This window comes from Erinaceus europaeus, chromosome 16 (genome assembly GCF_950295315.1).
Source record: "Erinaceus europaeus chromosome 16, mEriEur2.1, whole genome shotgun sequence".
Lineage (NCBI taxonomy): Eukaryota > Metazoa > Chordata > Mammalia > Eulipotyphla > Erinaceidae > Erinaceus > Erinaceus europaeus.
Window position 1 is genome coordinate 78,054,794 of NC_080177.1, and position 12,478 is coordinate 78,067,271.

The following is a 12,478-nucleotide window of genomic DNA, read 5'->3' on the forward strand; positions in this document are numbered from 1 at the left end:
GGTTTCGGGGGCTGAGCTCAGCCAAACCAGCAGCCCAGACCCTCATGAGCTCAGCTCAGCTCAGCTCAGCAGTGGGACCCTGGAGGGGAATCAGGAGACGTTCAGTTTCGCCCCAAAGTCATCCATTAGGGAATGGACGAAGAGGTGCTGACTCTTTACTATCGACTACAGATGTAGCCGAGACACAGGCCGAAGAGGAAGGCGGGACGCTGATTGCTCGGAAGGTGGGCGAGGCCGTGCAGAACACGCTGGGAGCCGTGGTGACAGCCATTGACATACCACTAGGTGGGCCTGGCGGTTCTCTTGGGCGCACTGAACGAGGGATGGGGAGTCCAGGGCCTGCTGGGCTGTCATTTTGTCAAACACTAACTGACCTAGCTGGAGTTGGGCAGGAAGGAGTCAGCTGCTTCTGCTGAATACCTTTGTGATTCTGTTGGATTTCATTTTATTTTATTATTTTTATTTATTTTTTTATATTTTATTCCCTTTTGTTGTCCTTGTTTTATTGTTGTAGTTATTATTGATGTTGTTGTTGGATAGGACAAAGAGAAATGGAGAGAGGAGGGGAAGACAAAGGGGGAGAGAAAGACAGACACCTGCAGACCTGCTTCACCGCCTGTGAAGCGACTCCCCTGCAGGTGGGGAGCCAGGGGCTCGAACTGGGATCCTTATGCCAGTCCTTGCGCTTTGTGCCATGTGCGCTACCGCCTGACTCCCGTTGGATTTCTTTTTAAGACAGAGATAGTAGCAAAGCTTCGTTTAATGTGGTGGAGGCTAGGCTTGAACCTGTGTCATGCACATAACAAAGCAGCTTATTATTCAAGCCAGCTATCTCACCGGCTTAGTGATACTGTGCTTTAACTTGGAGGCTATCCTCTTACGCTGTCTACTAAAGAACTGTACTGCTTCTTCTGGTAGAGAGTGCTAACAAGCTACCTGATGACATCGACTTCAGTCCCCCCCTACCTCCCTGACTTATAACTTGGAGTCAGCAGAGATAATTATTTTGCTCCAAGTGGCATTGCCTGGAGTTACTGCCTGCTACTCCAGCAGAGTGGGAGGACTGGTCTTGAGGGACAGTGTGAGCCTCACGTACGTGCCAGAATGTCAGCAGGGGTGCTGGGAAGACTGGCTTCAGTGGAGCCCCTCTCTGGAGGTTCTGCAGACCTCTCCAAGTGGCTGGTTTCACCTACGGTTACATGGTGGCATAGGGCTCCATGGACCAGTGTGTTGAGAGAGATGTAGAAGCTGACGGTCTCTAAAGACCTGGCTCTTAAGGCAACTAGCAGCCTTCTGCACTGTGGTCACAGAGACTGCTCAAGTGCTTTTTATTGGGTTGTTGGAAAAGTCTGCATCATGACTATTCTGACAGTCCAGTGTGTGTGTGTGTGTGTGTGTGTGTGTGTGTGTGTGTGTGTGTGTGTGTGTGTGTGTGTGAAGGAGAGGGAGAGAGACAGAGAGACAGAGATCAGAGCACTGCTCAGTTGTGGCCTATGGCAGTGCTGGGAATTGATCCCTCTGGGACCTCATGCGTGCAGGTCTTGTGCTCTCACGCTGAGCTGTCTCCTCAGGGTGTAGGAGTATCAGAGATGAGAGGCACGTTACAGAATTTGCGGCTGTCTTCAGTGTCCATGATAACCAAACTATGGTTCATTCAGGATTGAAGGGAGCAAGTCAGCCCTAGTTGTGAGGGGTCCTTGTAGCTAGACGGGAAGAAGGAAAGGGAGGAAACCAACTAGAATGTCGTGAGCTTCAGTGTGGCCGGCTGGGCCTGTGTCAGCCTGGCCCCCTTGCAGGGAGAGCCCACGGTCTTCTGTGGGGTGCTGATGGGAGCTACTCGGATTAGATATTGCGGCTCCCAAGATGAGCAGGTGACGGGCTTTCTCCTCAAGGGTGTGTGGCAGGTGGATTTGCGTGAGCTTGATGCTCAGGTTGCACAGGCCCAGGGGGACTGGGAGGGGCAGTGGCTGATGTTGGCACCGAGAGCCTGCCAGCTGTGCTTATCCAGTGCTCACTGCTGAGCACTTGCTGGGTGTAGGGTGCCAGGCCAGAGTGCCGGCTGTGTTTCCTTGTGACTCCCACAACTGCTCTTGAGGGTGGATTGATAAATAAGCCACGGTCCTGAGAAGGTAAGTACCTGTGCCGACCCTGAAGCTGGTCGCTAACTCAGGTCTGAGGACGCAGACCGTCAGTCTGCATTTCTTTCTGTCACCACAGTTGATTTGTGCCTAGGACAGAACATGGGATTTTGGTGCCTCAGGCACAAAAGTTGTCTTTTGCATAACCTCAGTGCTACCCCTCCAGCAATGCTGTTTTGGGTTGTGTGTGCGTAGTTTTGTTTGCTTGCTTGATTTTTCTTCAGATCACTACTCATTCATTCATTCATTCATTCATTCCCTTCTGTTGCCCTTGTTTTATTGTTGTGATTATTATTGTTGTTGTTATTGATGTCGTTGTTGTTGGATAGGACAGAGAGAAATGGAGAGAGGAGGGGAAGATAGAGAGGGGGAGAGAAAGATGGACACCTGCAGACCTGCTTCACTGCCTGTGAAGCGACTCCCCTGCAGGTGGGGAGCTGGGGGCTTGAACCGGGATCCTTATGCCGGTCCTTGTGTTTTGCACCACGTGCGCTTAACCCGCTGTGCTACTGCCCAACTCCCTACTCAGCTTTTTCTTATGGTGCCAGGGATTGAACCTGGGACCTTTGGGGTCTCAGGCATGAAAGTATCTTTTTTTTTAAAAAAAAAAGATTTTATTTATTAATGAGAAACATAGGAGGAGAGAGAAAGAACCAGGCATCACCCTGGTACATTTGCTGCAGGGGATTGAACTCAGGACCTCATGCTTGAGAGTCCGATGCTTTATCCACTGTGCCACCTCCTGGACCACAGGCATGGAAGTATCTTTAGCTATTATGCTCTCCTTCCCAGATCCACAGCAATGGTTCTTACTGCCACTTGACTGTAGGGTCACTTGGACAGCCCCACAGATAACCAGTGCCAAGACCTCAGGCCCAGAGGTTCTGATCTAGGTGCTGGGATGAAGGCCAGGGATCTTTATCTTCTAGAAACTTCCCAGCAGCTTCACAGGAGCATGGCACAGCGGTAGACTCCTTGAATGATAAGCATGTGACCGTCCTGACATCATGTCTACCAGCTGCTGCTCTGGTCTCTACCAATCCCCTTCCTGGCTCACAAAATAAAATACCAGGGAGTCGGGCGGTGGCGCAGCGGGTTAAGCGCACGTGGCACGAAGCGCAAGGCCCGGCGTAAGGATCCGGGTTTGAGCCCCCAGTTCCCCACCTGCAGGGGAGTCACTTCACAGGCGGTGAAGCAGGTCTGCAGGTGTCTGTCTTTCTCTCCCCCTCTCTGTCTCCCCCCCATTTCTCTTTGTCCTATCCAGCAACGATGACATCAAATAACCACAACAACGTTAAACAAGGGCAACTAAAGGAAAAATAAATAACTATAAAAAAAATAAAATACCAACAAGTCGTGGTCAGATAGATGACATCATGGATAAGGCATTGGACTTTCAAGCGTGACATCCCAAGTTTGATTCCCAGTACTGCAGATGCCAGAGTGATGCTCTTATCCTCTCTCATCATCCCACCTTCATTAATAAAATATATATTTAAAATTAGGGCTTAGGAGACAATGTTGTGGTTATACAAACGACTTTTAGGCCTGAGATTGAGCTCTCACATTCAGTCCCCAGCAACACCATAAGGCAGAGCTGAGAAGTGCTATAGGAAAAGAAGAAAGGAGAATATATATATTTGGATGGGACAAAGCAATTGAAAGAGGAGGGGGAGATAGGGAGAAAGACACCTGCAGATGTGCTTCACTGCTTAAGAAGTGTCCCCCCTGCAGGTGGGAAGCCAGGGGCTTGAACCTGGACCCTTGTGTGGGTCCTTACACTTCATACTATGTGCCTTAAGCTGAGTGCACCACTACTCTGCTGCCGAAAAAATAAATCTTCAAAAAACAAAACAGATAAAAGCTGTGTAGGTGCGTGTGTGCAGGAGGATGGCCGGTGAAGTCCAAGACTGCCCTCTGGCCTGGTGGCACTCTGTGCGTCGGGTCTCGTGTGTCCCTCCCACGTGGTCCCTTTCCCGCCACAGGTCTGGTGAAGGACGCGGCCAGGCCAGCCTACTGGGTGCCCGACCACGAGATCCTGCACTGCCACAACTGCCGCAAGGAGTTCAGCATCAAGCTCTCCAAGCACCACTGCCGGGCCTGCGGACAGGGCTTCTGTGACGAGTGCTCCCACGACCGCCGGGCCGTCCCCTCTCGAGGCTGGGACCACCCCGTCCGAGTCTGCTTTAACTGCAATAAAAAGCCTGGTGACCTTTAATCCCAGCTCCCTCTCCGAGTCCTTCACAATTCCTTAGGTTCTCAGGGTTAGAAACGGAAGTCTTACTGAGGTTGGCCCTCCTCCCCCATCACCGACCTGGTGTGTGTCCTCTCAGCTCGTCCTGGGGCCACTCAGTGGGGGTGGGGGTGGGGTGGGGGGTGGGGCAGATGGCTGCAGACCCCGAGCTGAGAGCCCCTCAGTGTGTGGGGGGGCTGGGGAAGAAAACCTGCACCCACTGCATCTGCCACTTCAAACAGTAAATATAGGCAGACACCCATATGCCTGTGGAAGGGACTTGGGTGTATTCAAGCCACCGCCAGCCACAAAGACTTGGCACAGTCTGTCCCCAGCACAGGACTAAGGTGGCAGTGGCAGCAGGTCTTCCCCACAAAACCAAGCCAGGTCCAAGACTGCATCGGTCTTACTCTTGCTGCTTCTCCCCCAGCTCTTGAAGCCCCTCCTTTCCTCACCTTTCCGCCCCCTATGCCTCCCAGCTGCTGGGGATGTAAGTGGCCGGGGTGCCCCTGGCTCAAAACATAGCCTCCAGAGATGGTACCCTGGCCCTTGGAAGTGGAACCCCAGTTCTTGGCCGAGGTCTGTTTCATTCAAAGACCACCCAGCTCAGTGTGCAGATCACCGGAGCGGGTGGAGGTCCAGAGGGGATCCTCGTCCCAGAGAAGTTGGAGTGCAGGCTGGGCGGTGTTCCTTGATCCCGGGGGAGCCTGGGTGGGACAGGGCTCTTCCCCAGCAACCTCCCCTGCTTGATGGCTTCTGTCTGCAGCCGCTTGGCTCTCCTGAGGCTGTACCCCTGCTCCCACTCCAGCCCCCCAAGCCCACCATCTGCTTCTGTGTGTTGCACTAGGAATTTTACTGCTTATTTTAAAGTGTCTTAATCCTTTGTTCCCAGACACACAACCCCTCTAGCTACTGGAGGGGTGATCATGAGAAATCTTCCAGGGAAAAAAAGAGCACAGAATGGACTGTTAGTTTTTTTTTTTTTTTAAGTATATAATTATTTCAACAGATCACTGAGAAAACAAAAAAACTCTATCTCTCCTGTCCTTGCAAGAAATGTTGAGCGGACTTAATCTCACACCAGGAGCTTGGACAGCCCTTTCTCTCATGACTGGAAAAGAGACTTGTGCTGAAATCCTGTCCTTGTGGATTTTATCTGCAGCGACTGAACGTCAAGAGTTAAAAGCGACATAGTTCTTGGCTGAGCTGGTGGGTGGATGTTCCTGTGGGTGTGACGTGAACCTCAGAAAGCATTGGTCCTCCTCAGACCTACTCCTTCCTGCCTCCGGGGGCCCAGTGAGGAGCCCTGGCTAGAACTGTGTATGATCAAATCTGCCATTATAAAGGAATCTTCCTGCTGAGTCTGGACTCTGCTGACTCTTTCCTTCGTCTTAAGTAGAAAAAGGGTACACAGTTGACTGGTGAACGGGGAAGTAGCGGTGGTTTTCAGAGTAGAAACCAAGTGAGAGGTGTATCTCTAGGGTGATATTTCACCTGGTAAGTCCTCAGGTTATCACTGTAGTACCAACTTAAATAAAAAGGGAATTGGGCGGTAGTGCAGGAGGTTAAGTGCACGTGCTGCAAAGCGCAAGGACCGGCGTAAGAATCCAAGTCGAGCCCCCAGCTCCCCACCTGCAGGGGAGTTGCTTCACAGGCAGTGAAGCAGGTCTGCAGGTGTCTTTCTCTCCCCCTCTCTGTCTTACCCTCCTCTCTCGATTTCTCTCTGTCCTATCCAACAATGATGACATCAACAGTAATAACTACAACAACAAAAACAAGGGCAACAAAAAGGAAATAAAAAAAAATGGACTGGGTGTGACATATTGCACCAAAGCAGAGGACTCTGGGAAGGAGGGAAAAGGATGGGATAGAGGCCTCTGGGTTCCTGGTGCATGATGGGAAAGGACCTAGGTTGGGGGAGAGGCTATCTTGCAGACACCTGTCCCAGGTGTTGGTACCTAGGTGCCAACAACTAGATTGTATATATAAACCCAACAGACAGTTTAATTTTTTTGTGTGTGTGAGATAGAATGGGAAACCAGAGCACTATTGAGCTCTGGCTTTTGGCCCTTGTGAATTTTTGGCCCTTCTTTGAATTTTTCTCTTTTTTTTTTTTTTTGGCCTCTAGGGTTATTGATGCAGCTAGGTGCCAGCACTATGAACCCACTACTCCTAGCGACCATTTCTTTATTTTATTTTATGATTTTTATTCTTTATTTCGTGCATAGACAGCCAGAAATCAAGAATGAAAGGATAGAGAGGGAGAGACAGAGAGACACCCGCAGCACTGTTTAACCACTAGCAAAGCTTTCCCCCTGCAGGTGGGGACTGGGGGCTTGAACCCAGGCCCTTGTACATTGTAACGTGCATTCAACCAGGTGCGCCACCACCTGCCCCCCCATTTTTTCCATTTTATTGGATAGGACAGAGGAATTGAGAGGGAAGGGGAAGATAGAGAGGGAGAAAGACAGCCATCTGCAGATGTGCTCCACCACTTTTGAAGTGTCCTCACTGCAGTTGAGGAGCAGGGGGCTTGAACCCAGACCCTTCCATAGGTCCTTGCACTTAATACTATGTGCACTTAACCGGTGTGCCAGGGCCCAGTCCCCTGGACTTGTCTATAGACAATAATAGCCTGTATGTTTGGTGGAGTCCATCAGCATGAGCTTAGTATACTGAATGGCTCCATCCACTGCTCCACTTTTAACTGCCCCCTTTACTGATGAGAACTAAGTCCTTACCTCTGGCGTGCATCCCTCACCAAGGCTCTGTCCCATCCCCAACCCTAGGCAATTCCCTCGTTTCTAGAAGACATTGCAATTGAGGGCCTAGTGGATTCCTCAGCTACCATCTCAGTTCTGGCTGCCTGGGAGCTGTGCGTCTGCAATGAATGTCTTCACAGCGGCAATCTGTATTCAGATGAAGCTGCCTTGTGGATTCTCACGCAGGAAGCTCCTACCTCAGTCCCTGGAATCACATGGCTGTTTCTCTCTCACTCCCTCCACCCATCTTTTAACTTTTTTTTTTTTTTAAGATTACTTTTAAAGAATTTATTTATTAATGAGAAAGATCAGAGAAAGAACCAGACATCACTCTGGTACATGTGCTGCCAGGGATCGAACTCAGGACCTCATGCTTGAGAGTCCAGTGCTTTATCACTGCACCACCTCCCGGACCACTATCTTTTAACTTTAAAAAAAAAAATTATTTATTCCCTTTTGTTGCCCTTGTTTTATTGTTGTAGTTATTGATGTCATTGTTGTTGGATAGGACAGAGAGAAATAGAGAAGACAGAGAGGGGGAGAGAAAGACACCTGCAGACCTGATTCACCACCTGTGAAGCCACTCCCCTGCAGGTGGGGAGCTGGGGGATTGAACCGGGATCCTTATGCCGGTCCTTGTGCTTCGTGTTTTTACTTTTTTAACAGTCCATTTAGAGTTGTGGAATCATGCAAGTAGGAAGCCTCAGTGAAAATCCTTGGTGGCATAAAAGTAAATGAATAAAAGACCTAAAATCTTTGTGGTGATAGATATCACGGGATTTCTGTATCTAATACTTCACTATAAAGTACAGCAAAGTCTTATTATAGAGTATTATTATTTATTAAAAATACTTTACACACTTAACATTTTGTTTTTATTTTGCTACCAGGATTATCGCTGAGGCTCAGTGTCTGCACAACAAACCCAGGACTCCCGGAGGTCCTTGCTCTTTGCACTATGTGCGCTTAACCCAGTGCGCTACTGTCCAGCCATAGATTGGAAGGGACCAATGGAGAGAGGAGGGGAGCCAGGGAACCACCAAATCCCCCCTCATTTCTCTCACCTTCTGCTTTCCCACTGGTCTGTCCTACTGACTGAGCCCGTCTGGGGCCTGGCAGCCCACTGGCTCCTGCGGACGCCAGAGCAGTCGGGGAAGGGCACAGAGTGGCTCTGGAGTGTCAGACAGAAGCTCTCCACAAAGCCCTAACAGCTGGACCGCTGGACCCTTTGCCTTTCCATCCTCCTCCAAGACTGAGTAGGCGGGCAGCCAGCCTGTTGCTATAGTAGCCCCAGCTCCCCACCTTCTAAGTCATTAACGGAAGCAGCGGCCACTACAGGGCATTCTTCTGGTGTATTGTTTGGCAGAGAGGTAAGCTCTATAGCACATTTGTGTAAGCAGCTCTCATAGGGCTTCTCCTAGATTCCATTTTTTTTTTTTGCCTCCAGGGTTATTGTTGGGGCTAAGTGTCTGTACTACTGAATCCACTGCTCCTAGAGGCCTTTCCCCCCCCCCCATTTTTGTTGCCCTTGCTGTTGTATTTATTGTTATTGTTGTCAGTGCTGTTGGATAGAACAGAGAGAAATCGAGAGAGAAGGGGAAGACAGAGAGGAAGAGAGAAAGACAGACACCTACAGACCTACTTCATCCCTTATGAAGCGACCCCCCTGCAGGTGGGGAGCTGGGGGCTTGAATCGGGATCCTTACACTGGTCCTTGAACTTTGCGCCATGTGTGCTTAGCCCGCTGCGCAACTGCCTGGCCCCCTCAAAGACATTTTCTTTTGAGGTGGGTACATGTCAACCTGACTGTGGAATCCCTATGATAGAAACAGGTGCTGCTGTTATTAACATCCTGGAAGATGCCTCAGCAAAGGCCTGCCAGGCCTGGCCAATGAGAACCTCTCTCTAGAAAAGTCCACCCTTCCTTCCACTGCAGATGAGTCATAGAAGAAGCTCCCCCACAGAGCTGCCACTGTTAGAGGGAGTTTACTTGAGAAAGCTAGTTTATTGAGTCTGACCTCAAGCTTTATTTTTGTCTCCAGGGTTATCACGGGGGCTCGGTGCTGGCACTATGAATCCTGGTGGCCATTTTGTCCATTTTATAGGACAGAACAGAGAGAAATTGAGAGGGGAGGGGGAGATAAAGAGGGAGATAGAAAGACAAGACACCTGCAGACCTGCTTCATGGCTTGTGAAGTGGACCCCCTGCAGGTGGCCACCACCTCAAGCTTTAAATTTTCCATTAGAGGCCCAGGAGGTGGTACAGTGAGTAGAGTGTTGAATTTGATCCCTGGCACCCCATGGGCAGGAGTGATGCTCTGATTCTGTCTCTGTTGCTATTTTGTGTTAAATAAATACAATATTTATTTAAAAATTCTTACAGTAGACCCAGAAAAGATTCCCCTCTCTCTCCCCTTTACTTTTTCTGGAATGTCATTGTTTTTTTAGACAAATGTGTCTTTTTTTTTAAAAGCTTTATTTTTTATATATTTTTTTATTTTCCCTTTTGTTGCCCTTGTTTTTTTTATTGTTGTAGTTATTATTGTTGTTGTCATCGTTGTTGGGTTGGGACAGAGAGAAATGGAGAGAGATGGGGAAGACAGAGGGGGAGAGAAAGATAGACACCTACAAACCTGCTTCACTGCTTGTGAAGCAACTCCCCTGCAGGGTGGGGAGCCGGGGGCTCAAACCTGGATACTTAACGCTGGTCCTTGCACTTCGTGCCATGTGCGTTTTACCCACTGCGCTACCGGCCGAGTCCCACAGATGTATGTCTTAAGTGGGGTAGCCACTGATCACCCTAACAGTTTTTTCTTCTTATTGCAGAGTTTCGGTGAAAGGAAAGGCTTTGATTTAGTTATTGTCAACCTTCAGCTCTTAGAAAACTGTTTTTTTTTTTTTTAAGTGCATGAGGGGAACTATTCTAAGGAATTAGACATGATAAAAAGTAGACAGAGGTAATTTTAATGAGCTCTCTTGAGCCCACAGATTAACGGAAATAACTTTTCTGAAGTGTGTCCTCACGAGACATAGCACCTTCTTCCCGCAGCCTGATGAATGGCACCTGTGAACGGGCAGCATCTGTTCAAACGTCCTCACTTGCTTGTGGAATCCACATCCCTTCAGTCTGCAAAATCAGTTGTAAGAGAAACAATAGAGGTCCTGCTGGACGGCCATGAGCAGCCCAGGGGCTCCACAAGAGCCCCCCAGCTGAGAGGAGAAGGCCACACTGGGAATGTCAGCCTTGGAGGTGGGGTGTGGGGAAGGGATGGTTCTGAGCAGCTGGGCATCATGGAGACTCCAGATTCTTGTGTAGCAGTCCTGGCCCACTAGGAGAGAGGAAAGACACAGAGCAGGTCAGCCAGAGAATACAGAGGAGAACTTACATGGCTTCCGGTGACTTCTGAGGGCGGAAAGGGGTTCCCATCTCAGTCCAAAAAGCAAAAATGGATTCCTTCCTTCCTCCTTCCGTTCCTTTCCCACCAGGATTATCTCTGGGACTTTGGGCCTACATAACCCCAGCATTCCTGTGGGTCAATTTTTTTTCTTCCTGTTTTGATAGGAGACACACACACACACACACACACAAAAGAAGAAGGAAGAAAGGAAGAAAGGAAAGGCATTTACAGTACTGCTCTCCAGTCATGAAGGCTCCATTCTTGCAGGTGGGGGTCAGGGACCTGAACCCAGATTGCACTGCATGATAACAATAATGGACATTTGTGGTCCAGAAGGTGGCACAATGGATAAAGCATTGGATTCTCAAGCATGAGGTCCCGTGTTCAATCCCTGGCAGCACATATACCAGAGTGATGTCTAGTTCTCTCTTCCTATCTTTCTCATGAATAAATAAAATCTTTAAAAAGCAAAAAAAAACAATAGTGTACATTTAAAAATATATTTTATTTATTTATTAATGAGAGGGATAGGAAGAGAGAGAGGAAGAAGTAGACATCACTCTGGTATGTGTGCTGCCGGGTGTTGAACTTAGGACCTCATGACTGAGAGTCCAATGCTTTATCTACTGTGCCACCGCCCGGACCAATTTTTTTTAAAAAATTTAAATGTACATTTTTTTGAATATACATTTTTTAAAAAAACATTTTTTATTGGGGCTGGGAGGTAGCGCTACGTTCCCAGTTGAGTACACATATTACCAAGTGCAAGGACGTGGGTTCAAGCCCCTGCTCCCCACTTGAAGATGTCTTTCTCTCCCTCTATTTCCCCATACTCTCTCAATTTCTTTTTGTTCTAATAAAAATTAGAAAACGGGACTTGGGCGGTGGCGCAGCGGGTTAAGCACACGCGGCACAAAGTGCCAGGACCGGCGTTAGGATCCCGGTTCGAGCCCCCAGTTCCCCACCTGCAGGGGAGTCGCTTCACAGGTGGTGAAGCAGGTCTGCAGGTGTCTGTCTTTCTCTCCCCCTCTGTCTTCCCCTCCTCTCTCCATTTCTCTCTGTCCTGTCCGACAACAGTATCAATGGCAACAATAGCAACGACAACAACAGGGGCAACAAAATGGAAGAAAATGACCTCCAGGGAACAGTGGATTTGTAGTCCAGCAATAACCCTGGAGGCAAAAAGGAAGAAAAGAGGAAAGATGACCTACAGTAGCAGAGCTGCCTGTAGTGTGGCCGGGCTTGAAGCCAACCTGGGTAGTGTACGTCGCAAAGCATACACTATCCAAGTGAGCTATTTCACTAGCCCTCAAGTGATGCTTCTTAGTAAAAAAAAAAAATGCAGGAAAATAAGTGTTTTCTGTAGGAATATTAGCAGCACTGGAGATTCACAACCGAGAACATACTCCTTTTGCCAAGTACCTGCTATTTCACTTGTCAAACTGCCAGTCTCTCATGTTATCAGGGTGTTCCAGATCCCCTCAATACAACCAGGTGGCAACTTGAATTCCTTTCAAGGCATTTTATGGCCAGGTGGTTTGCTCTCAACTTACAAATCGCATTTGCACAGCGATGGTACTGAAAGGAACAGGACTCAGTCCCTTTACAAGGACTTTAGTTCCTCTGTATCCTCTGAAGGCAGTGTGAGTACGAATCACAGGAAGTTCAAGTTTGTAGACGGGACAGCTACACAAGGTAAGGCTCATGCTGAGTACTGACCTAGTCAATCAACCTGAACCCCCAATCTCCGCAATCCAGGCCCCCAAGCTGTTATGTCTTAATCAATCAATCAGTCAATCAGTTCCTGTAAGGCTGATCGCTGGGCGTGGTGCCTGTGCTATGGACGCACTGCTCCCTGCAGCCACTTTTGTCTTCTTTCTGTTATTGGACAGGACAGAGAGAAACTGAGAGAGGAGGGGGAGGAGGAGAGGGAGAGAGAGAGATAAG

The 12,478-nt window shown here is 48.9% G+C and overlaps 2 protein-coding genes across 5 annotated transcripts in view; one reads left to right on the top strand and one right to left on the bottom strand.

Moving 5' to 3' along the window:
• ZFYVE1 (zinc finger FYVE-type containing 1) overlaps nucleotides 1-5,732 on the top strand; it is a 65,895-nt gene extending 60,163 nt beyond the window's left edge. For 2 of the 3 annotated variants that reach the window (XM_007521749.3, XM_007521750.3), the window contains 2 exons: nucleotides 172-285; nucleotides 4,124-5,732. In XM_007521749.3, the coding sequence (XP_007521811.1) occupies nucleotides 172-285; nucleotides 4,124-4,356 (347 nt within the window). In that variant the 3' untranslated portion in view covers nucleotides 4,357-5,732. The remainder of the gene's footprint in view (nucleotides 1-171; nucleotides 286-4,123) is intronic. The other variant, XM_060175507.1, reaches the window with a different exon arrangement.
• Nucleotides 5,733-10,061: 4,329 nt separating this feature from the next.
• Nucleotides 10,062-12,478, bottom strand: part of DCAF4 (DDB1 and CUL4 associated factor 4) — a 34,063-nt gene continuing 31,646 nt past the window's right edge. Inside the window, exon 14 of one of the 2 annotated variants that reach the window (XM_060175494.1) lies at nucleotides 10,062-10,462. In XM_060175494.1, coding sequence (XP_060031477.1) covers nucleotides 10,269-10,462 — 194 coding nt within the window. In that variant the 3' untranslated portion in view covers nucleotides 10,062-10,268. The remainder of the gene's footprint in view (nucleotides 10,463-12,478) is intronic. The other variant, XM_007521751.3, reaches the window with a different exon arrangement.